General features: G+C 38.8%; 2 protein-coding genes across 6 annotated transcripts; both read right to left on the bottom strand.

Moving 5' to 3' along the window:
* Window positions 1-440: 440 nt before the first annotated feature.
* On the bottom strand, window positions 441-4,404 carry LOC115753729 (probable polygalacturonase At3g15720). The gene is made up of 9 exons (XM_048278007.1): window positions 4,375-4,404; window positions 3,294-3,431; window positions 3,032-3,175; window positions 2,396-2,545; window positions 1,455-1,650; window positions 1,279-1,372; window positions 1,060-1,168; window positions 830-943; window positions 441-668 (listed from the first exon to the last, which is right to left on the bottom strand). The coding sequence occupies exons 1-9, from the start codon at window positions 4,402-4,404 to the stop codon at window positions 441-443; spliced, it is 1,203 nt and encodes a 400-aa protein (XP_048133964.1).
* Window positions 4,405-11,558: 7,154 nt separating this feature from the next.
* LOC115753693 lies at window positions 11,559-19,488 on the bottom strand. 5 transcript variants are annotated; one of them, XM_030692416.2, is made up of 9 exons: window positions 19,370-19,488; window positions 18,428-18,502; window positions 18,123-18,153; window positions 17,650-18,092; window positions 17,418-17,567; window positions 17,268-17,324; window positions 16,846-16,893; window positions 12,340-12,770; window positions 11,559-12,256 (listed from the first exon to the last, which is right to left on the bottom strand). In XM_030692416.2, exons 1-9 carry the CDS (start codon window positions 19,449-19,451, stop codon window positions 11,663-11,665), a joined length of 1,911 nt encoding a protein of 636 aa, XP_030548276.1. In that variant the 5' UTR covers window positions 19,452-19,488; the 3' UTR covers window positions 11,559-11,662. The 5 variants fall into 5 exon arrangements, with proteins under 5 accessions (XP_030548276.1, XP_030548277.1, XP_030548278.1 ...); XM_030692417.2 differs by having other exon boundaries at window positions 17,650-18,093; window positions 18,124-18,153; window positions 18,428-18,475; XM_030692418.2 differs by having other exon boundaries at window positions 17,650-18,093; window positions 18,124-18,153; window positions 18,428-18,457.
* Window positions 19,489-24,429: the final 4,941 nt, after the last annotated feature.

Genomic DNA, 24,429 nt, shown 5'->3' with positions numbered 1-24,429 from the left:
ACATTTCATTCCTTCGTGGCGAAAATAACGAATTCGACGAATTAAGCGAGTTTATAACGAAAATTTCGTCAAAGTTTATAGATAACATGTTTCAAATTGAATGGTGTAGAAATGTTATCGACCACGTGAATTTCTCTTATGTACACACCACATACTGTATCAAGACTTCGTATTATACGCGCAAATCGTCAAGACTACTTATGACTCATTTATGTCAATTTGATTTATCGACAAAAGCCTTCCTTTTTTTTATTTATTAAAAATGACATGAAAATAAACATCATCATCATCTTATATCAACTGATTCGAATTCTCATAAATATTTCAATCTGAAAATTTGCTTGAGAAAATGGGGAGACATCGGCGGAACCATCATAAACTAATGAAGACGTAAGTCTACATGTGTTTGCAAACCGCAACTTGCTCAAGTGCTTTGGCAACTACCTAAGCAAGCAAGGGATAGGAGGTGTGGTCGATGTAGCCGATCCATGGGCGTTCTCGCATGAGGCGGTGACTGTCTTTCCGGGTGTCGACGATGTGATGTCAATGTTTTCCAATGTGATCTTCGAGCAACCTACGCCGGAACAGTTGAGTATGATGGCTTGATCCGAAGCACTAGTCCCTTGAAAGTTGGTGTACGTCACGTCGCTCACCACTACGCTCGATGCCTGCATAAACAGAAATCTCACGTATGGTTAACGGGGTCGTGGAAGCTTTTACTCGAGAGGCGCTCCTGCCTCGGTAAATAACGAAGAACATTGTATACTGTTCTTTCTTTAGCTTGCTGTGTTACAGTCAACGGCGTTTGTAGTTTCCTCGCGAAGATTACCGTATTCTCTTGAGCTGCTTTGATGCTATAAAATTGGTCGATGATGATCGGATTGTCCACCGCGTTGAGCGTGATGTTATCGAAAACAATGCTCTTGGCATATCCCGAACCTCCCTGCATGAATAGGTTAGCGGGGAGCCAAAAGAAGAAGCGTAAGAGGTCTATGTAATCGGGTTGGTTCTTCCTTGAGATCTATCATCATTCTCGGTTAAGGTAGAGCCCATGATCACCTGCCAAGTTTTAATCCTCGCTCCATTCGTAGATCCCTTGAAGTTGCAATTCCGCACTTGTACCTCTTCGACCGTGTCGTGGGCTCCGTGTGCGCCTAAGCTTCCGATGCTATACATGCATAGAGAACAATGCATCAGCTTTTGAAATGTATGTATCCTAACTATTAGTTCAGATCCCACTAGGCGCATCTCGACTATACTGGTAACATGATAACCGACCTGATGCCGTGGCCGGGCCCGCATGATACTCTGGTGATATTGATGTAACTGGTTTGTCCATTTATAGCGATACGGTCATCCCCCGTATCGCATAGCATTGACGCGACAGATCATCACCGTGTTCGAAGAAACACTTACCGTAATATAGTTAGAGCTTTATTTACCTGTTTGAATATTAAGGTCGTGGATGTCGAGGTGTTTGGTGTTAGCAATGTCGATTCCATCTGTGTTGGTGCTAGTTTCGGGTGCAGTTATTTGGAGATTGGAGATGGTACCACCATCACAACCGCTGATGGCGATGTGGTTCCTAGGGCTGTTGATGTGATGCAGTCCACTTAGCACTAGATTGATGCAATGCTGAAAGAACAAGGCCTGCAAACATACTTTCTCTTGTTATTGTCATCCACAGAACGAATTTGAAAAGATATGGCCGAATAGCACGATGCAAATAAAAGTTCCTAGATCCGTGGAGATATAGAACATCGTTGAAGTCATCATGTTCCCATATCCACCATTATATTGGCTAATTAGAAAAAAAGAATCTCGAATTGCTTTGAAGCATTAGATAATGTCTGTCTTACGATTGGTCTAGTCTTGCAGCCCGTCGATTCCTGCAGATGAAAAATCATAACTCTATTTAGATTGTATAAATAATTGACGGTGAAAAGCAATGTCAAACTTAGGGAAAATTACACAAATAGTCCCCGAACTTTGATCCGATGTGTAATGTCATCCCCGAACTTTTAATTTGCTCAATATGATCCCCGAACTTTCGGTACATGTTCAATTTAATCAATGAATTATATAAAAATATTCAATATTGTCCTCGAACTTGAATTAATGGACAAATAACCTTGGATATTTTCACAAAATTCGAGGACTATATTGAATATTTACCAAAAGTTGGAGGATCACATTATACAAATTAAAAGTTGAAAGACCATATTGCACATTAAGCTAAAGTTCAAGGCCCACATTGAATAAATTAAAAATTCAAGAACCATATTGCATATTGGATCAAAGTTCTGGGACTATTTATGTAATTAGCCCTTGAACTTATGCCTATTTATGTATTGACATCACACTTATGTATATGGGATGATGTGTGGTGACTGACCTGAGCTCTACCCCACCAAAGTGAGCCACGGCCGTCGACTTGTCCCGATCCGTGGACATTGAGATTGGCCACGTCTTGGAAAACCAACCAGCTATCCGGGCAGCCTTTCCATCCGCTTAGTGAACTAGGAGCAACCAAAGTTCCATCAATCTGTTCTCCAAGAAAAGATAATCATGTACATCATGGTATGCTTTGGAGCAAGGAAGTGGTGGCAATAGGGAAAAGACTTTGGAGCAAGGAAGTGGTGGTCATAGGGAAAAGACTATTAGTGATGATTGATTACTCAAACTTAGAAATGTAATAGATTCAAACTGTTAGATAAATACGTAATTTAGTGTTTAAAAAAAATTGACGAGAAATGAAGTTCTTTTACCCTAAAATGAGGAAAGTAATATGTGGAAAGTAAGCTCTTTTCGATGTACTCAACCAAGCCATCCTCTTTGGATCGGACTCATATCTTGTGAATTCGTCGTACGAAATAGATCTAGCCGAATAGTTTGAGAAGCAATTTGACGCATGTGATGACACGACAAAAAACAATGGAGAACCTCACACGTTTGCTCTTGATTTCGACTATAACATTGTCGACTGTCGAACGAGTTCGCCTAACAATTTCCTAGTGATTTCGTGTCTTACCTGAACGATAATGCTTGTAGACTTGCACGGCCCTTTGAAAGAGACAGGAGACAGTTGAAACTTCTTCCCACCAGGAACAACCAAAGTTGGTGTGCCTTGTGCTCCACTGTCTCCACATGTATCTTCCCAAGCTTTCACAAACGCCTAAGAAATGCGACAAGGAAATCATAAAATAGACAAGAACAAATCAATTTAAATAACAATGAAATGATGAGAACAAAAACACATTTTTTTTTCAATAGGAGAGAAAAAAATTTTGTACTTGAGTATCATCATTGACTCCACTTCCTGTTGCACCATAGTTTGCCACATTGTAAGTGGGCGATGCTGCAACAATTCCATGGCTTAGCAAAGTTGACAAAGCAGTGAAGAGGACCAAGTATATCGCAGCTGCGAATCCCTGCGTGACCAAAACAGCTTTTGAAGTTTGGCTGAGGAAGTGACTAATAAATTAGAAAAATTGGCATGATTCAAAGGGTATCGGGAGGAGTCGCGACTTGACTTAGATATTGGGAAGAGAAACGCTAAATACACTCAAAAGTGTCACCAGATTTTATTTTGTTAAGTGGCATGACAAACAAATTACTGTCACCAGGGAAAAGTTTCGAAAAAGGGTCTGAATTGTGGTTGTTTTCTTTAAAAGAGAGTTAAAATCGACTTATTTCAAATGGAACCCCAAAGTGTCCAACCTAGTCTCAAATAAGGGTTCGACCTCAACGGCCGGCAAAAATCCTCGTTGTCTAGCCATAACGTGCATGTCGCTTGCATTTCACAAAAGTGCTTCCTAACTAGCGAAGATTTGGCCGATCGGTGAGTTCAGGGCCTATTTGAACCTCATTTGAGACAATGTCCAATCTGGGCTTAACAATGAATGGAGTTGTAGATGTAAAATCAACGAAACTGTAGGAGTAAAAACAATTAAGAGTTTACTTTCTCTTTGTATCGAATTTTTGCGACTGATTGAATTGCAGCGGTCGTAGAGACTATACCAACCGAAAATACCCAAAAAAAATTGATTTATGACACTCACCATCTTTCACACTAAGATGAGAAGCGACCTTCTTGGCCAACAAAAAAAAGACAAGAACAAATGAAATGGGTGATGGAGAGATGTTCGGGTGTTGTCCTAAACATCTTCCTAAGGTTTTTATTTATAGGTGGGATTGTAAAATTATTTAGGTAGTTAAAATCCCAGCATTTGTTATTACACTTATAACAAGAAAAAAATCTAATCCTCATTTGCTATCCAACGCAGGCACCAAAGGAGAAAGCTTAAGTGGTTTCCCCGCCGAAACAGCACATTGTCCGAATGAGTATGGATATGACACCATATCTTGAATTACCTTAGTGGCATTCTCCAAATCCCATTGCATCGTGATAAAACGAGATATGTCTTAATTTCTTATGTAGTTTGCATCAATTAGTTCCATAGGTTGATCTGAGCCGTTGATTTTGTGATCATCCTGTTATGTGCCTTCCAAATTCCAATTGTCCTTTCAAAACATACAAGAATGTCGCTCGTTACAAGTGCAAGGATAGTGAAATAGGTTACCACATTAATAGTGATTATTCATCACTGTCAAAAGATCAAGATTTTCAGATTACTTTCCATCTGGAAAGGAGCAAATTGAAAAAATTACCCAAAAAGTATTAAACCTATTGTACATATGCCAATTCAGTCCTAAACCTATTAACGATTTGCCAATGTAATCCTTCAGGCTAAATTTGGTAGGAAATCGCTAAGGACGATTGTGTCCTACGTGCCACGGCTAGAAATCATTCTCTCAGTGAAGTCAATTTTTTTTTATTTTATATTTTCTTTTATTTTTTATTAATTTTTTTTCTAGTGGCAGGCGAGAAAGAACAAGAAAAATATATAAAAAAATTAAAGAATTATCCACGTTAACGCCGACTATGCCACACATGAGTTGGATATTTTTCTAACATCGTTATAAGCATGGCACTCGAGGTACAGTGAAGGCAGCTGATCCTTGGGCAATCTTGCAGAAATTGGAGAGTGGCTTTCCAGAAGATGATGTTATGGAGATGTGGTTCAGCAAAATGTTACTGCACGAATTTGTGAGTGAGTGGAATTTGTTTGTGTTCTTGACACTTAACAGACTATGCGTGATCAAGGTAAGCATCTCACATGTCTTACCGAAGTTTGGTGATATGGTGAATCACTGTAAAACTGGTTTGTGATGATGGAATTCGCGGCTTGCACGAGCATGATCTACTCGAAAATGATGTTCTTGATGTACTCGGAACCGCCCTATAAAGAAGAGGATAGAAAATCAGCGGGAAAGGATGAGATGTACAACCCTTATCAAAATGGATATCAAGAACTCAGTATTGTGTCGTGATAACCTCTTTTACCTGTCAAGTCTTGATCCTACGCTAGTAAACGTACCACCGTGCATGTACATCTTCAACGGTTTCATGGGCTCCATGTTCTCCTAAGCTTCGAACACTACATCGGGAAATGTAAGAGGCAGATCGAGTTACGGTTCAATAGTAGAATTGGCGCACCCCAGTCGTGTCGCAAGATTCATAGTTTACCTTATGGCCAGGACCACATGAAAAAGCTGGTAACATTGATAGGAAGAAGTGTTGCCATTTATGGAGATACAATCATCTCCAACATATCATTGTAGCACACATGACAGGCGCATTCGACAAGGATTACACAAGGACAATAAACATTAGGAAGAAACAATGTAGATTATGTACATAGACTATCGAATGGATATAGTTGTAGGCTCTTAGGTGAATGTAGTTATATAAGTTTATGAAAATTAACACAAGGGTGGTTTGAAGTTTATTGTCATGTGCTAGAATCATTATCGAATTCAAACGGAAAATGTGGATGAGACTGGAGCTGCAAAATGGTCTAACATTAGATAACAATTACCCAACTAAAGGATATGTCACACTAGCTACCCATGTAACTCGGTCACATGTGCCTTACAATGATAAATCTTCCGCGATTAGGGGCTAAAGTTGTGTTTGGAGCCTGAAATCTAATATCACCTCGTGTAAAGATGTGCGCCGAAATCAATCTCTCTCTCTCTCTCTCTCTCTCTCTCTCTCTCTCTCTCTCTCTCTCTCTCTCTCTCTCTCTCTCTCTCTCTCTCTCTCTCTCTCTCTCTCTCTCATGTATGGAGTGAATGCACGTGCATGTATTTGCAGATAGGTTATCAGATCTTTGCTGAGTAGAATAACTTAGAACCTGTTACTTTTCTAATTGTTTAGGTTCAAAGAGAGAGGAGTTGTATATTCCCAGAAGACCCCGGTCAGGTATGCACATGTGCTTCTCAAGATCTTGAGTATGATAAATTTTAAGTGATTTGTTGTTTGAGCTTTTGAACAGATGAAGTTTAACAAGGTTAACGAAAGTGACACAAAGCAACACATTGTTTAAGCTTTTGAACGAAATGAAGTTGACCTATGTACCTCAATGGTTTGGATTTTAGAAGGGTGGTGTACGAACCGACGAAGCTCAAGCAACACGCACGAATGGAAGCAACCGCACGGCTTGGGAGGGGTTTGGTGGGATTGAGGAGAGGATTGTCTCGACCTCGGGGGAGACAATCGAACTCCTCAACTTTACGAAAACTTCGAATTCTCTCTCCTTTGTGGCTGCCGAAAATTGCAAGAGTGTCGATCCCTTATGCTTGAGAGCTAGGTGTGTTTATATAGAGGTTAGTCTCTCAGTCCTAGTAGGAGTAGGACTAGTCATGAGACATTGGATTAAAGGTCATAGCTAGAATGGGATCTAATGTGAGCTTTAGATTAGAGTTCTAAATCCTTAAAACACTCACAAGGATAAGACCCTCTTAACAAAATTCCTGGATTTAATTCGAAATTCAAAGAGTCCCAATCCCCCTAGGACCGTATGGAATTTGGCCAAGCAAGGGTGGCAATAATGGTGGCCGAATATTTGGTGCTCTTGTGGGCTTGTGGGGCGATCCCGGGCCTGGGTCGGACCTTAATTAATTAAATGAGCAATTAGCTAAGTGACTTTGCTAATTATAAGAGCTAAAATGGGTTGAACTGAATTTGAAAAATGGGTTCAAACCCGTGTGAATTTCGGCACCCCTATGTAATGTGTTAATCGAATTTTTCTGATCAAACTATGGGCTCGTGTCACATTCTTGGGCTCAATCAAGGCTTTTTCTAAATATTGGACATTTAACTGAACTTCTTAATAATTAACGTGAGCTTAAATGGATTGAATTAAGCTTGAAACTGGGTCCAATTGGCTTGAGAAAATTCGGCACCCTCCTATGCCTTATTCAAAAAAGTTTCGGACTATGTTTGGTCTAGCCGCCGTCAAATTTAATCTTAATAGTTTCGCCTCTGGCTCGAATTCCCGACCGACAAAAATTAGATACGCAAGGCATGAGGAAATTATTTTTTTTTGAGAGAATTATGAATAATTCTCATTTTATGCTTGACATGCATGATTTAATAAAAATCAAAATTTAGGTGTCAATAATGCATGTTTATCTATTTTTGTATGGCCTAATACTCTGTATTGATATCGTTTCCGCATGCGTCATTTTTTAAATGAGTAAGTAAAGAATAATAGAGCCGCGAAGTAGGTACAATAATGCCCTGGGATGTTATAATAATATAGTGCCAATACCCAAAAAAAAACCCACGACTTTAGCATTTGGTCCAAATATATCCAAATTTTTTTTGTCTCATAAAAAACCTCCAATTTTTACTTTTATCCCAATTTTACCAACTTAATACAATAAAAAAATCCAACTTTTACTTTTGGCCCAATTTTATTGGCATAATACCCAAAAAAACCACAACTTTAGTATTTGTCTCAATTATATCCAAAACTTTTTTTGTCTCATAAAAAACTCTCAATACTTTTGTCTCAATTCTACCACCGTTAGACTTTCGTCCACAATCGCCGTTAGTTAGTCCTACATGGCATTTCCAAGTTCTTAATGAATTACATTTAAGCAAAGTTGACATGAGAAAACCCCCAGCTTCTTTTCCGTTGTCTACTTTCCCTACACATTGCTAAGAGATACAGAGCCACTTAAGATGGTGCGTTTCGAATTCTCTCTGGCTCTCAACTACTCAAAGAATGGCTAGACGTGGAAATTTGATTATTGGGATGAATGATCTCAAATCTCGTCGTCCATGAAACTTGTTGTTTCCTAATTTTGAAGATTTATTGGTAAGTTTGGCAAAAAAATTCGAGCCACGTAGGATTAACGAATGGTGATTATGGGCTAAAGAATAATGATATGGCAACTTCGGGAGTCATTACATGTCGAGGCCCTCTCATTTGTCCCCGTGTGTAGAAGTCCATTTTTAGAGCTCTGTGTCAAGTCAATATGTCAGTCAAGGAGATCCGGAGAGCGTTAAACCATTATGATATTAATCCATTGCTTTTTTGCAGACTCGTTATGATTCATGGTTCTCGACACTTTGCCGGGGCCTTGAAGGCCTGGGTCAACTCTGCTTGTTCAGTTGATGCGGTTATGAAGCATAGCCTCATCACGACATTCTCGATTTAACATTTTGATTAGCTTTTTCCTGGCTCCAAGGAATGATCTTCAAACGAAGTTGTCGGCGGAAGTTTATCTAGGGAGCCTGTACCTCGAGACTGAGTGCATCATCTCGAAAGACATTCCTGTGACGAAATTCTTAAATCTCCAGGTCCGAGGCTCCTTTGATCTCTGACCTCTCGTTGCGTGCTAACGTGGCTGAATATATCTCAAGTATCAACAAGGTCCGAGGTTCCAGTCGCATGTTTCGTTTAACGGGAGCCTTGGCACTGATGAGCCATTATTCGACATGAACTCTGGACGGTTGCAAGCATCCCTTGATAGAGTGGAGGCCATTTTGAGCTATCCAGATACTGTTTAGCGGACGTTGGTGAAGAGATGGCACGTTCATTGGTTGGCTCCTCTGTACTGCATTGAAACCGGGAACTGCTGGCGCCTGGTGTGCTCGAGACCATGGTTCGTCCAGAAACTTTCGAACATGGCTAAGTGAAAAATTGCTCTCCTTCTGGGACTTCATGTTGGCCTCCTGAGTTGCTTATTCTCAGGTAGTGGGGCCTAAAATTGTCGTTGTTCCCATGCATGGGTGATGTGTTATCGACTGGGCATTACTTATCGTGCCTTTGAAATGATCTTTTACCCATTTCGTAACGTGATTTATACAACTTTTAGGTTTTCGATTTTTTCTGGGTCATGGATTTGGGCATATTCTTCTGCATACAGATCGGAGATGGGAATGCCTCGATGGTTCGAGTCTTTTTCTTAGCATGCATTTAATATTTACACTTGATTGCAGCATAAACTGTTCGCTTGGATTTCGCATTTAGCTGGAGAAGCAAGAGAGAACGAGTTTTTGAGGCATTGTAGGGGTAAACTATCTGCAAATTTGTTTCATAAGTTGCTTTTGTTCTTCACTTTTTACATCCATTCCCTTTCTCTACATCTACTAAAAATATTTGGTCATCTATGAGATATATCTATAGGGACGAAAATCCAATAATTGTCCGGCAGATTTATTCATGTCAAGGATGATTTGGAACAGTGATTAGGCATGGTGTCGTTGCATCCTATCAAGCGATGTCCATGCGCATTTCGCACATGACTTCGATCATGCAATTGTGCAATCAGTTCTCTATTTTCAAAATGCTATGCAATAGCATGTGATTTCTTGGCCTAATTCCCTAAAGAGAGTTGCTGATTTGACAGTCTAACAAGACAGTCATTATTTCTAGCCCCACGATTTCTAATGAATAACTGCTTTATGCAAAATATGCGGTGATAACGTGTAAATCTACGGTAAAAAATAACTTACAATACTGTCAAACTGTCATGTAAGCATATTCCTTCCCTAAAAACCCCCAACTTTAGTTCGATTCCCAAATCTATCCCAAACCTTTTTTTGTCACCCTCAAGTTTAGGTCCAGTTTTAAATCTACCATGAACTTTTTGTGCCTCGAAAGAAACCCCAAACTGTAGATATAGTCCCAAATCTGCCATGAATTTTGTTGTCTTAAAAAATCAAAATTTTTCAATATATTTTCAAATCTACCCTATGGTCCGGTTCCAACTTGACGAGACATTTTTACGTTGATTAAAAAACCCACATTAGCAAAGTAATTGGGTGATAAGTTCCGATCGACGTGGCATTTTCACTTGGATATTAAATCCATCCCAATAAAAAAATTCTCTAAAATGAAACCGTTCTAAAATATGAAAATTATAGATGATTAATGGCGATTTTTGGATAGAGGGATAATGGAGCAAATTTGAGATTAGAGTAAAAATTGATGATTTTTTCTTAGACAAGAAAGTTCGGGGGTAGATTTGGGACTAGAACTAAAATTTAGGGTTTTTTTCTGAGATAAAAAAAAATTCGGGTAGATTTGGGATTGAACCTAAAGTTGGGGTTTTTCTAAGATAAAAAAAAGTTCGGGATAGATTTGGAACTTGACTTAAAGTTTGAGGTTTTTAAAGGAATTTGGTTGTGATTTTTGTGGTACTTATAGCCTTTTTGTGTTTGTTTTATGGTTCTGGCATATGCCAGTGAAATTACTAGGAACGTACTTCCCAGCGGATCATAGAGTGTCCATTGTTTTAGCCTTGTTTATTTAATCAACTTTTTTTTTATTTATCGAAACGTATATCTTCATTTCATATGAGAGGGATACATAACTTCAAGATAAAAATGCAAATCCCACAAAGCAACTAAAACAAAGAAATCTGAAAAGTAAATCAACTTGGTACACCCCGCAGACATTCGCCCATTCCACAAAGATGGATCCGTTGAGGTATCGAAGTACAAACGGCGACGCATCATTGAATCTCGGATCAACATCATGATGAGCACATGCCGATAAATCTCTCTTTAGTAACTACGATTTTGCCAAAAGCGATGTGCGTCTAGGTTCAACATCCCAGGACCATCATCATATAGAGAACACAACAACACCAAAAGGTTGAAAGAACACAAAAAATACCTTGTGAATCCCTAGATCAGGATAAAAGAGCCCCCAAATCTAAATCGGGAGAGAAAAACTCCAAGAGAGATATAGTTGAATACGAAATCACTTTCAGAAATATTGACTGTTGAAGGCAGCAGCAAAGGAGTCTCGAAAACTAGCACTCGACAATCTAGAATAAGCGGTCAAAGCCGGAGCAAGCGAACAGATATGGAGAAGATAGATTCTTCGGAGACACTTGTTCTTTGATTTTCAGAGCTCAAGAATGTCGATCGCATCATTTACGAAAACAACGAAAAAATCTAAAAGATAGAGAAAAAAAGAAAAACAAAATGAGAAGGGAAAAAGATGAGAAGGGAGAAGGGAGGGAGAGAGACTTTTGATGAAAATAAAGTCATACCTTTCATTGTCAGGTGAAATGCAAAATGTAGCTCAAAACAGTTTGTTATCAGCTTGCAACATTATGCTCTCTCTCTCTCTCTCTCTCTCTCTCTCTCTCTCTCTCTCCAATTCGATTCTCCTATACTTTAATACGAGGAGGGAGGCGCTTAAGTTCAGAAGTTTCTCCCATTTCTTCACTTTCACCATCCAACTTTTCATTCACATCACACACACACTCTCTCTCCAAATCTTCCTCGGGTTCAGAGGAGGTAGAGGTGAGGCACATTGGTGGATTTGACCATTTGAACACACAAGGGAAGCTGTAGGATTGTGAACCATATGACAGGAAAGGCAGCCAACAAAGTGATTGGGATGTATATCCATTTGAATCGTTCGCTCAGGACGATCGCCAGAGCAAAGCCAAATGCCACCAGCATACAGGCCAAAGAGACGAAGAGAGAAGTGAGGCCCCATAACATTTTTCTCGGTAGTGAGTGGAGGAAATCTTCGATTTCGTAGCGTGAAGTTAGGATACCCAAGAACATCAAGGTGGCCGTGACAGAGGAGAAGAGAGCGAGAGCGTCTGCAACCGCGAATACCATGAATGAGCCCTTGCTTATACTGATTGGGATCCCTGTAATGCTGTTGTTGCCTCCAGGTACTGTAAAAACCGCAGCGAAAGCTACCGTAGTGATGAGAGTTGCAACAACACTACATGACGACGATGTGTCCTTCATCCATTGCGCTGCCTCTTTAAGCAAATTTTTACGTTCTTCTACAAAAACTTCCCAGCATGTTTTTTCTTCTCGTGATTCCTGACTTTTAAAAGAAGGATCGCTCCTATTTTCCAGTACCTTCAGAAAAATAAAGGGTGGCTACTATGGTGAATGTAAACTAAAAAACACAGAAGGTTGGCAAACAAATTAGGCGAACTGACCTTAAACCACTGAATTTCTCTCTGCATAAGAAAAGCTGCTCCTGAAACATCTGTCGGTGCACGTCTTGGTGACCATTCCACTACTGCCTCCTTCAGGCCGTCTTTCATCCACATATCGTCAGTCAAACGTGGAATTGTGTTGTGTGTGTTGACTAGTCTAAACAACTCAACATTGCGTCCCTTTACAACTTCTTTTATCAGCTCTTTTGTGAAATTTTCTTCCCATTTTAACTCCGGAAAATGCTCAAGAGATAACTTGACAATTTCAGAGATTCCATGAGATGCAGCCTTAAGCACAATGTCTGAAGTCAATAAAAACTCGACCATTTCGGGATTCGTAGGATCCTTCATCTTTGTAAGAACTAGTTCTGCAAAGTCATGCGTGTATTTGTGCTTCAACTTAGATTCTCCAATTCTTTTGATGATAGGTGCTGCACGTAACATTTCAATAACAAAGAATCAAAGGTCAAAGGGTCTCTCAAATTTGAGCCCCATTCTCATGTGCGTGCGTGCGTGCGTGCGTGCGTACGTGTATGGTATTGAGAAGAAAACAATGGATTTAAAAGGAGAAAGCAAACTTCACCTAGCTTGAAAATCAAAATGCATGCATCAAATAGAACAAATGGACCTATCGATAAACATACACAATTTCATCAGACAAAAAAGAGTTATTTTTTTTCATATATGAAAAATGAGTAGATTGAGCGATTGGTCAATATATTTGTTTTCGATTGAGTATTTAGATAGTTTAACTTAACGCGTACATGTCCTTTAGACTTTCAATTGATTGAACCTAATCGTATTGTAATACACAGACGGGGAGTCGATCCATACTGAAAACTATGATGAGCCGATTCTTACTAAAAACTATGATTCCAAAGTCATATACCGAAAATATCAATTTACACTTTAAAAGTTGAAAACAATAATGCGGAAGAAGAAATGAGTAATTTGTGTGTGATTTGATATTTCACAATGAACAGTACATCAGCCTATTTATAGGCTTTATAATATATGACTATCTAAGGCAATATATATCAATCAAGATACACACAATCAAAAGATATGTGCAATCTCGAGAGAAACAAAAAATCAATAGAAATATCTCTAAATAAGAAATTATCCTAGAGAATCACTAATTATCTCTAACATTCCCCCTTAAACTTAAGATGATTACTAAGTCAAACTTGAGTTTGAAATAAATGTAATAGTGCCACGAAAAGTTGTTTCTCCACGAAATCAGCACTTAATGGCGGGCTTGGTGGATCCTTGGCAAGGAGACATGTGGCTATGCGTGAGGTGGCTTCCAACTATTTGGGGTGAAACTTCTAGATTTAGCTGGTCCGAGATCAGCGAGTCTAATGATGTATCGACTTCTTCAAATGACTCACGAAAAGTCGCAAGCCGGAGGGAAAACAGCAAGCAGCCGATGCGGCTGGCTTGCAAAGCAGAATCTGAATTACGCGGCCTATATGGCTGGCATCGTAGTATCAAGCAGTCTATACGGCTGGCTTGGAAAATAGTTATTAAGTGATGTGGTCTGTATGGCTGGCATCGAAAGAAAAGCCACTCTATGAAAACCATTGTAGTTGGCGTTGAAACATTACCATCATAGAAAGGACTCCTATCATGGAAAGGACTCGCGCACACGGAGTGAACACTATTAAGCGAGCTGCGGGGATGGATTCTGTTGGGTGTGTATTGGGATTCTCGGCACGGGGATGGATTTATTTGGGTGTGTATCGGGATTCTCAAGGTGCACCGGGTGCGATGTGCACCCGTTTCCAAATGATCAGTAGCTTTGGTACCAAGTTGAAAACAATAATGCGCACTACAAAAAAAACACGGATTTAGCCACGAAAAAAATTCGTCGCTAATTTCCGATGAAAATAGTGACAAAATAAATATTCGTCGCTATTTGCGACGAAATAAGCGACAAAAACATTCGTCGCCCATTAGTGACGACTATAGCGATGAAAAATAATTCGTCGCTAATTTGCGACAAAAATAGCCACGAAAAATTTTTCGTGGCTAATTAGCGACGAAAATAGCCACGAAAACTTTTTCGTGGCTAATTAGCGATGAAAATAGCCACGAAAAATTTTTCGTGGCTAATTTGCGACGAAAATGGCCATGAAATAATTATTCGTCGCTAATTCGTCGCTATCTCCTTTGCGACGAAAATGGGCTTCGTCGCCAATTAGCGACGAACGTCCTTTTTCGTCACAAATTCTTTTATTAAAAGTTAGCGACGAAAATCGACGTTAGTCGCTAATTAGCGACGAACTTTTCTTTTCGTCGCAAAATTAGCACTATGAATAAAAATAACAAAGAAAATATTAAAATTAGCGATGATTCATTATTTTCGTCGCCAATTTAGCGACGAAATGTATTATTCGTCGCTAATATGAAGGAAAAAAAAAAGAAAAGAAAATGTTCAATTTATTTAATTTGCGACGAAAAAACAGTGTTCATCGCTAAATTTGCAACGAAATAATACATTTCGTCGCAAATTTATTTAATTTATTCTGGAAATTAGTGACGAAATTATTTTTTCGTCGCTAATTATTATTTTTTCTTTTTTATTTAATTTATATCAGCATTTTGCGACGAAATGAGAATTTGTCGCAAATTTTGCGATGAATTTCATCTTTCGTCGCAAAATTTTTTTTTAAAATTAGCGACGAAATTATGTGTTTCGTTGCTAATTAGCGACGAAGGACTTTATTTCGTCGCTAAATTTTTTAGAGAACTTTTGAAATTTTGCGATTCCCACTCTCTCCTCCCGTCTAATCCCATTTTATAAACTCTCCCGCCCCCTTTCTATCATTCTACTCTCCACAGCATTCAATTTCCCCCACCGAACCTCACTCACCTTCTCTCTCTTCATCCTTCTCTCTATTCCCCCCACTCACCTTCTCTCTCTTCGTCCTCTTGGTGCGAACAGACCCCCCCTCCCCCCTGTTCATCATCTTCTTCTTCTTCTTCTTCTTCTTCTTCTTCTTCATTCGGCAGCCTCCCCCTCACCTTCTCTCTCTTCGTCCTTCTCTCTCTTCCCCCCACTCACCTTCTCTCTTCCTCCTCTTGGTGCGAACAGACCCCCCTTCCCCCCTATTCATCATCTTCTTCTTCGTCTTCTTCTTCTTCTTCTTCTTCTTCTTCTTCATTCGGCAGCCTCCCCAGCCAACGCCAGCCTCCAGCTGACCACCACCTGCCTTCGTCGTCACCCCGCGGTTGCGACCATCGCCGCTCACCCGCCAGCCCCGCGTAGCCGTCGTCAACCTCCACCCCACCGCCTCTCTGTTCCCCACAACTCAGGCCGCGACACCCACAGCCTGCAGCCGTCCCTCTAGCCGTCCCCCCCGAGCCCGAGCCCGAGCCCGAGCCCTCGACCTCGATCTCCATCTCTCGGTCTCTCTCCCTCTCCTTGTCCCGGCACCCCGACTACCCCCCTGCTTTGCTCCTCCTCTGCCCGCGACGCTCCCTACTCTAGCTGAGACCCACCCCCTCCGCCACCGTCCAGCTCGCCAGCCCCGTCGCCATCCACCTCAGCCCGGGGACTCCCTCGACCCGTTGCCATCCAAGACTCCCTCACCCCCTATGCCATTGAATAAAAAGGAACACTAAAAAAAGAAACACGCCTTTTGCGATAAACATTTGCAACGAATAAAAATTCGTAACAAATTTGTGACGAATTTTGCGACCAATAAAAATTCGTAGCAAATTTTGCCACGAAAAATTCGGTAAAATTCGTCGCTAATTGGGTTTTGCGATGAATTTTTCCACGAAAAAAAATTCGTGGCTAATCCGGCGTCGCAAAATTTAGCAAAGAAAAATTCTTTTTTCGTCGCTAAATTTAGCGACGAACATAAAATTCGTCACTAAATTTAGTGACGACATTTTTTTTTGTGGCTAATTAGCGACGAATAAGTTTCGTCGCTAATTTGCCACGGAGAGTAATTAGTCGCAAAATTCGTGGCTAATTTGCGACGAAACTTATTCGTCGCTAATTAGCCACGGATAAATAGTCGTCGCAAAATTCGTCGCTAATTAGCGACGAACTTTATTTTTTCGTCGCTAAATTTTGCGACTCCGAATTGGCGACGAATATTTTTTTGTCGCTAATTTTCGTCGCAAATCGGTTTAGCGACGAATTTTGGTCAATTTTCGTGGCAAAATCCATGGCTAAATCCTTTTTTTTTTGTAGTGGCGGAAGAAAAAATGAGGAATTTGTGCGCGATTCGATATTTCACAATAAACATTACGTTAGCCTGTTTATACGCTTTGTAATATATCACTATCTAACTATCTAAAGTAATATATATCAATCAAGATACACACAATCAAAGATATACGCGCAATCTTGAAAGATACAGAAAATCAACAGAAAACATCTCTAAATAAGAAATTATCCTAGAGAATCACTAATTATCTCTAACAATTAGAGATCTCTCCCATGGATGAAATAAATCCTTAATCTATAAATAACATGGCAGTTTTGCGTACCTATTTTTATGGCAAGATTCCAGAGTGATATCTTGAACCGCTCACGTGCTTCCACCACGAAGAGGAGAAAACAATCATGTCAGTAAACTGGGAATTAATGATGAGCAAAAAGATACCCATCGCACTAAGGAAATGGAAATTGCACATTTAATTAAATTTAACAATGCTTGAATATGTTAGAAAACAATGTTGACCAATCAACCTCAGTGGCCTGAAATCCACATCTACAGTTCTCAATAATTATACTTGGCAATTTGACATTGAGTAACACTTCTTGACTAACTTTACAAAATGTTATGTTAGATATTAATTGGTATAAATAGAGGTACTCTTTGTCCCTTAACTTTTTTTGTCAATAGGATCCCTAAATGATATGCTTTTTGTCATGTTAGTCCATCCATTGAGCAGATTAACAAAGTTACCTCGATCCATCTTCATGTCTTTGGAGTTGTATGTATCGACCAAGCATAGAGGGATACCTAAAAATAAGAACACACGGAGTGAACGCCAAGTGGATGGAGTTGTTCGAATTGTACATGTCTAACAAAAGAAGCGCAAGAAGAGGTACCTACATTTGTAAATAAAATTTTCCCAAAAGTTAAGTCTCGCTCCACTACGGAAATGAGACTTCATCTTCGCCAAGTCTCCCAACAGGCTATCATCGTCGGTATGTTGGCATTTGACCAAGTCGGGGAATCGTTCAGCTAAATGCAACAATACGTCTTTTGCGACACAAGAACCAAAAAAGTTAATTCAAGTGAACAGTAAAGGAATGAGATAAGCTAAGTCAGCGTGAAATCCTACCCATATGGCCGGCCATAATTAGGCTGCTCATGGCCCCATAAGATGGGGCGGATTGTTTTACACGCCTAGCCAGATACCAGATAACCTCCTTCTGCATAGGAGCCCATGAAATAGCATACGCAAGGGCAAAGCATAAAATTTCATCTTTGGCATTTTCATCTTTAGCATCAACTCTGTCTACTAATGCCTTCACCATCCTTATTCTTCCTTCCCGGGCAGCATCGTGGAGGGCACTACTAGGAACTTTATATGTTGGAGCCAAGCGCTTGACTAGGTTCTCAACGAACTGATCTTGTGCGGCCTTAACCGCAACATGCAGCACAGTGATGGATATACCTTTTACGGTCATACATTCGGCCGTCATTGCTTCGGGATCTTGATCGAGGATTTTCTCGGCAGATTTCCAATCACCTTTCACTGCGGCTTCAAACAATCGTCGATACTCTTCTTTGACCACCACTGTTTTTTTTTTTTTTTGGTCGGAGACCACCACTGTTGGCATGGCTGCAAAAATTGCACATTAAAAGTCCTCCACGTACCTTTCTATTATGAGCGCCTCGGTTAGCTCTTTGGAAGTAAAAAAGTATTTTTTTTGTCGGGTTTTCTCAATTATTATTCAAGATGTAATTCAAATTTCAAAAATTATGAAAGATTTTATCTGAAATTGTCAGCATTTATATGCAGTGAAATTTATTATTTTTTTTTAATTTGAAAAGGCCAAAATGCAAGAAACGCAAGATTTTAGAAAAATGAAAATTAAAAGTTTAAAGTAACAAACCTTCAGTTGTTCCGCCGCCGTTTTGGGAATCTACATCATTTGTCGTGCCTTCAGAACTCATGTTAACGTGAAACTCTTTATTGTCAAAAAGAGAGATAACATAAATAACATTAGAAAAATTAATTACACTCTGTATGCTTTGGATCATCTATAAATGACTGGTATCACGCTCATTCACAACATGAAATTTTCTGTATTTAAACTTAGATGGCAAACTTTTAAACAAACAGATTTATGTTAACCTGAACGGAGATCGTGAGTTCTCTTCAAGATAGGTATTGTATCATCAATTATTTTTGACCATGTGTTTTTAGTGAGTTTTTATTTCATATTGCCATTGATATTATCTGTCATACCATTCATAAAGTAATGCGATATAATATTTTTTTTTCTTTTTCACCTTCCATTTCTTGGAAAATATGTTCGGCAAGTAAAAAATAAGCGTTTTCAACAGGAACGAAAATTCTTTTGACCCAAAAAGAAAAAAGAAAAAACAGGAGCGACAATTGTAGGAGCATGCTTGGTGTAGCTTTTGAAGCGATCTTGGTGCAAAACAATGGCAAGTTTGATCGTTTTCGGTTTTAAAGTTCAATTTTGAAAACCGGGCAACCAAAATTTCTACCCAACTCTACTTTCATTGTGAATTTTGGAGATGAAATCAGGAAATTGGGAAATTTCCTCGTACAAAACACAGCCTCAGATGCGAGCATCTGTGAAAATTATTCTTCTTTCTCACGCTTTCTATTAGAGATAACACTCTCCTTTTTCTTAACTATGAGCATGATTCTAAGATAGAATTGGGAACTGAAGAAATAAATCGGTGAGAACCTATCCAGGTCCCAAGAGAATTATCCAAAAAGAAAAAAAAAAAAAAACGAAACTTTTCCAGTTTTCGCATCTCACTTATGGGATCAAACGAGAACAACAAAGAAGGGAACTTACCTGGCAATGGGGCCAATGGTTTCCAAGTCCAACTCATTTGGCTATCCATGGAGGATCCCTCGTCGTGCCGTCTCGGGAGCATGTGAAAAATCTGAAGCAGAGATGTGAAATTTACGAGGTTGAAGTGGAAGTTTGCCTTCTGTTCTCTTGGGTCTTCTCCTTTTATATGCAACTTGTGGATGGAGCCAAAGTTCATGCTGTAGATGATATACCACTCATCGCCATTGTAGCTGTCAACCATAAAAATTGAAAAAATAAAAAAAAATCAATCTCCTGTATATTGGATAATTTATTGAGATGGGATTCATACTGCCTATCAACAGAAAGGCAATGCCCCGAGCCGATGGAGAATTTTTTATAATTTGAGCCCATATTTTTCATTGATAGTTTAGGCTTGTACTCATGAATATTTATTACTATATATACTTTTCTTAGCTTGTACTTAAATGATGTAACGAGATGTGTGAGGTGTTAATTATAGTAAAATCCTTTACTGAATTAGGATAAAATCTTGCATCGTGATATTTCTTTTTCTATTTTTATGTTTCACTTCGTTGTGATTGTGCACTGAAACCTAATATAATTCACTAAAAAAATACGAAAAAGCATATTTTCACGTAGTTAATTATTTTCCCCTCTCTTCCACCATTTACTTTGCAAACGAAATATTTCAATAGATTTGTATTTGGTGCACCAACGAAAATAAAGATTTCTTTACATAAGTAGCTTTTACTTTTATAGAATGACGCGGCATGCAATAAACAAGTTTATGTTTGCATTTCGAGAGTGCCGGTATAAATGTAAATTTAATGAATAAACATGTTTAGGTTAGACTGCTTGTGTAAAATAGATTTCACGATGACGATGAATGTGCGTATATACCATAACATTTTGATTTACTGCAGTCAGATCCGTACTCTATGAAAATCATGGGGAGAAAATTGATCTCTTCGCCTCTTTTTTCTTTATTTTTATTTTCATCGTTGATTCAAAAAATCTTCCAAACATATTTCGAGTTTGTGTTGCGCTAGCGTGTCCTTCTCATAAGAGTGATCCAACATCTTTAACTTTACCTTGTAAAACGAGGGGAAATCACAGTCATCACTTAAGTTTTTATACAAAATTAGCTTTGGGTAATTCTCAAAAGCTCAATATCAGAACTTTTTTCTAAGAAAAAAAAATAGTTATCTGAATATGGAATCCATTTTATCATTGAAAGAGTAAGGAAAATGGGGAGGATCAAAATTTTAGATGGAAAGCTAAACAATGAAATTAGCTCATATTTTAAGAAAAATAAATAAGGATGGAACGTTTTTCATGCGCACCACGGGATGAAGACATGTCTGAAAGTTTGAAATTTCTACGAATTTATTGAGCACTCATTGTCGAATCGTACACTTGTCACGCCATTTAACTTTTGTACAACACTTTTTTGGCCCGACGTTGGACGACTAAGATGTCATCGAAGTCAAGACATCTGCCAAAGCGTTCCTCACCACACGGATGTAACATTCTTGCGTCATCACAAGAGTTTATGTGATGTCACTGCTCACGTCATCAAGAGGAAATTCATGTCTCCCCAACCAACCCGACCAACGGTATTATGACATTTGCTGGGGTGTCACAACGCGAAAAAAATATGGCATAATGTTTGGAGGGTAAGAGATACAAATAATTCTTAAATTTTGGCTCAATATATAATATAATTAATAAAATTTTAATTTATTTAATATAGTTTCTAAACTTTAACTCGATATGCAATGCTATTTTTTGAACTTTCAATTTGTTAAATTTGATTCATACGTTCATGTTATTCCTTAGACCATGTGAGAATATTTAATGTTATCATTCCATTAATTCAAGTTCAAGGATAATATTAAAATTTTTCATATAGTTGAGGGACTTGATTGAATATGAATAGAAAGTTCAAGACACGTTAAACTGGGCAAATTGTCAAAAAAGCCAAAATCTTTCACATTTTTGCTAATTCAATCTTGAATCTTTTAAGTTTGCTTATTTAGTCATATTCTTCGAAAATCATGACATGGATGTTGGCTGATGTGAACAAATTTTAATAATTTCATAAAAAATCAAATTTTTTATTAAAAATTATAAAAGAAAATATTCGGCAACCGGCTGGAGGTGGGGAGGGGAGGGGGAAGGAAAAAAAGGAAAAATAAAAAGAAATAATATAATATAATATAATAACAAAATCATAACAAAATTCACCAATCGGCCGGCTTCCACGTCAACACCGGCCAGCCAAAATTAGCCGGATCCACCGAAATGACACAATCGCAAAAGCTTAGGACTGAATCGGTAAAAAACTAAAAGGTTTAGAATTGAATTGGCATAATTGTAATATGTTTAGGATTTTTTTGGTAATTTTTTCAAAGAAAGGAGGAGAATCATCGGCAATCAAGACTTTACAAATTAGAACAGCACATCAGATTTTGACTCTTAACATATAACGATGAGAAGATCACAAGAAACAGATCAATTATGATTGGATTTTGACCTTTAGGATCAATTTTTTTTATGAAAAACTATTTACAAGGATATTGATTTCAGAATTTCCAAAGTTGGAATGACTAAAAACTAGTCGATCATGGAAATCGTTTTCCACATACTAAAACCAACAAGTTTAGGTTGGGGAAGACAACTTTGCTTTCTGGCAAGCCTTACTAATTGATGTTTGCTGCGCATCTATGGGAGAAGAACAGGTCCCTCCGTGTCTATTTCCTATCTGTCATAAGTTTTTTTTTGGAAGTCTCGTACAATTTTTTCATAAATTCTGTTTACTATCTCCTGAATATACTTCGTTAACGCTCGTGTTGTTTTACAATCCCAAAAGCACCATCATACATAATATTTCATAAATATGATTCCGTTATTCTTTCCTTATTTATTTTTTTTTTTGGTAACTATTGCAATTTGTTATTTTGATGGATTACAAATTAAAAGAGAAGACGTCGATTCCAGTTTGTTAGTCATTACAACAATACAAGCTGTCTTTCATGGATTCACTTATGATCAAATTCTACATGTTTTCAGTTTTGAAAAAAAAAAAAATTGTTTTCAGCACCAACAAACACCAAGTTTGCTTTCTTTGTAATTGAATTTCCCGAGAACATTTTCCAATGACAATTTTTTCAGCAAAAGAAATGGACCTATATTTGAATTTGGTTTTGAATTCGAATTGATTAGGTTCCGAATTAGACCCTCCGTCGGAAGCTGACACTGAAGGTTCACCCATTTTGAAAATATGTTTTGTTAACCAAAATAACCTCGTTTTAAGGATTCATTTGTTTCGCAAAAAATTAATGATTTGAAAAATATTTTCCTAAAAAAAATCGCTTTTATTGCTTAAAAAAAATAACCAATGTTGTCGATAATGAAAAACATTATGTATTGACTAATTATATGAAACGATAGAAGCAATTATTTTTAACAAAATAGTTTTCAAATCGTTCATTTTTTTCTGAAACAAACCGTGCTATCCAAATTTCTCCAAAATGGACGTGACGTACGCTATCCTTGCGTGAAATGTGAACCATTAAGTTCTCCAAAATTTCATGCATAGCATTTGTATCGTGCTTTTGTTCGAATATGATATTTGTATCCCTAAGCTTTAAACTTATTTCATGGGCTCCATGTTCCCCTAAGGTCCCGCGCGATATCGCGCAACGAAAGAGCTGGACGGAGTTGGGTTTTGATAGTAAAAATTGGCGATGATAAGTAATGTAGCAAGGACCGTAGTTTAACTTATAGCATGGCCTGGACCACATAAAACTTTGGTAATATAAACGGAGTAATTGTTACCATTTGTGGCACTACACATTGATCCACTGTACATCATTGGAGCGCACATAAAAAGCTTGATCGATCACAAATATTAAGGGTGAGCAGTTCCCGATCCGGTCCGGTCCGGTCCGGTTCCCTTCAAGAGTCGAGAACCGAGAACCGGACTACCAATCCGATCTGGTTCCCAGTAGGTTCAATGGAACCGGTTAAATACCACATTCTGCCGACTAGTCATGGCTGAACATGGGCATCAGGGTAGAGGAGATTGTTGGAGGGCGCAGGTGAAAGAGGCTGGTCGTGGATAGGTGGACGATGCTGAGGTTGAGGTAAAAAGAATTTAAGGGGAAAAGGATTTGTGGCTTCCCTCCTTTCTTGGTGGACGTCTGTGAGTCCAAAAGGAGCGGTCCCCTTCTTTTTTACTTCCCCAGAGAACCCCAAAACCGAACTCTCCATCCTCATTCCTCTTCCTACTCTCTTTCCCGATCTGTCTCGCACTCCCCAAAACTCTCCCTTTGTTTTCTTTTGCTGCTTGAGAGATCCCTCAAGAAGGAATTCCAACTGCCCCTCAATGGCGATGTCTTCTGCAGTGACTGATTGAGACAAAGCGAAAACAAGAAAGTCGAAGCTTACCAGGTTCAAGGGAAGTCAACGGCTGTGAGTGTTAACACCTAAATTTTGACTAACTTTGGTTAGTCATTTCCGCATAAAAAATTAGAATTAACTTTAGTTCTAAACAAAAATCATCTCTCCTTTTTTTTTAACATATATGACATTTGCATTTTAATTAGACAGGCGGTACGAGTTAAAATGACAAGCCATTGGACCTTGATGATAAGAGCGTATTTCAGCCACGTTGGGGGAAAACAATTGCTGAATTCCTGAAGGCCATCCCCCAACCTCCACCATTACCATCGTTGTCTCCTCTCTCGGTCGAAAGGAAGCTTTGATTATATCAAAAAAGGGGCATCCAAGAAGCTTTAAGTTGTACTCTTCGACTAAAAGGGGAGGGGAGCATTTTTGAACCCACTCGAATGCACTTGAGTGACACAGGAGTGCGTGAGAAAGAGGGAGGTGATGTTTCCTCCGCATGAAGGCTTGGCCAGCCTAGGTGATAAAAAATGGGAGGGAGGATACTCTCGGCAACAGGGTCGACCACCATTGAAGGAATAAAGAGGAAAGAAAGAAAAATCCTCCACGAGCTCACAAACGGTGATTGAAGAGCTTCGGTGGGAGATCTCCCGAGCTTCATCGACGGT

Source organism: Rhodamnia argentea, chromosome 4, assembly GCF_020921035.1.
Source record: "Rhodamnia argentea isolate NSW1041297 chromosome 4, ASM2092103v1, whole genome shotgun sequence".
Classification (NCBI taxonomy): domain Eukaryota; kingdom Viridiplantae; phylum Streptophyta; class Magnoliopsida; order Myrtales; family Myrtaceae; genus Rhodamnia; species Rhodamnia argentea.
The sequence above is the reverse complement of the archived record's forward strand: the minus strand, read 5'-3'. Positions and strand labels throughout refer to the sequence as shown.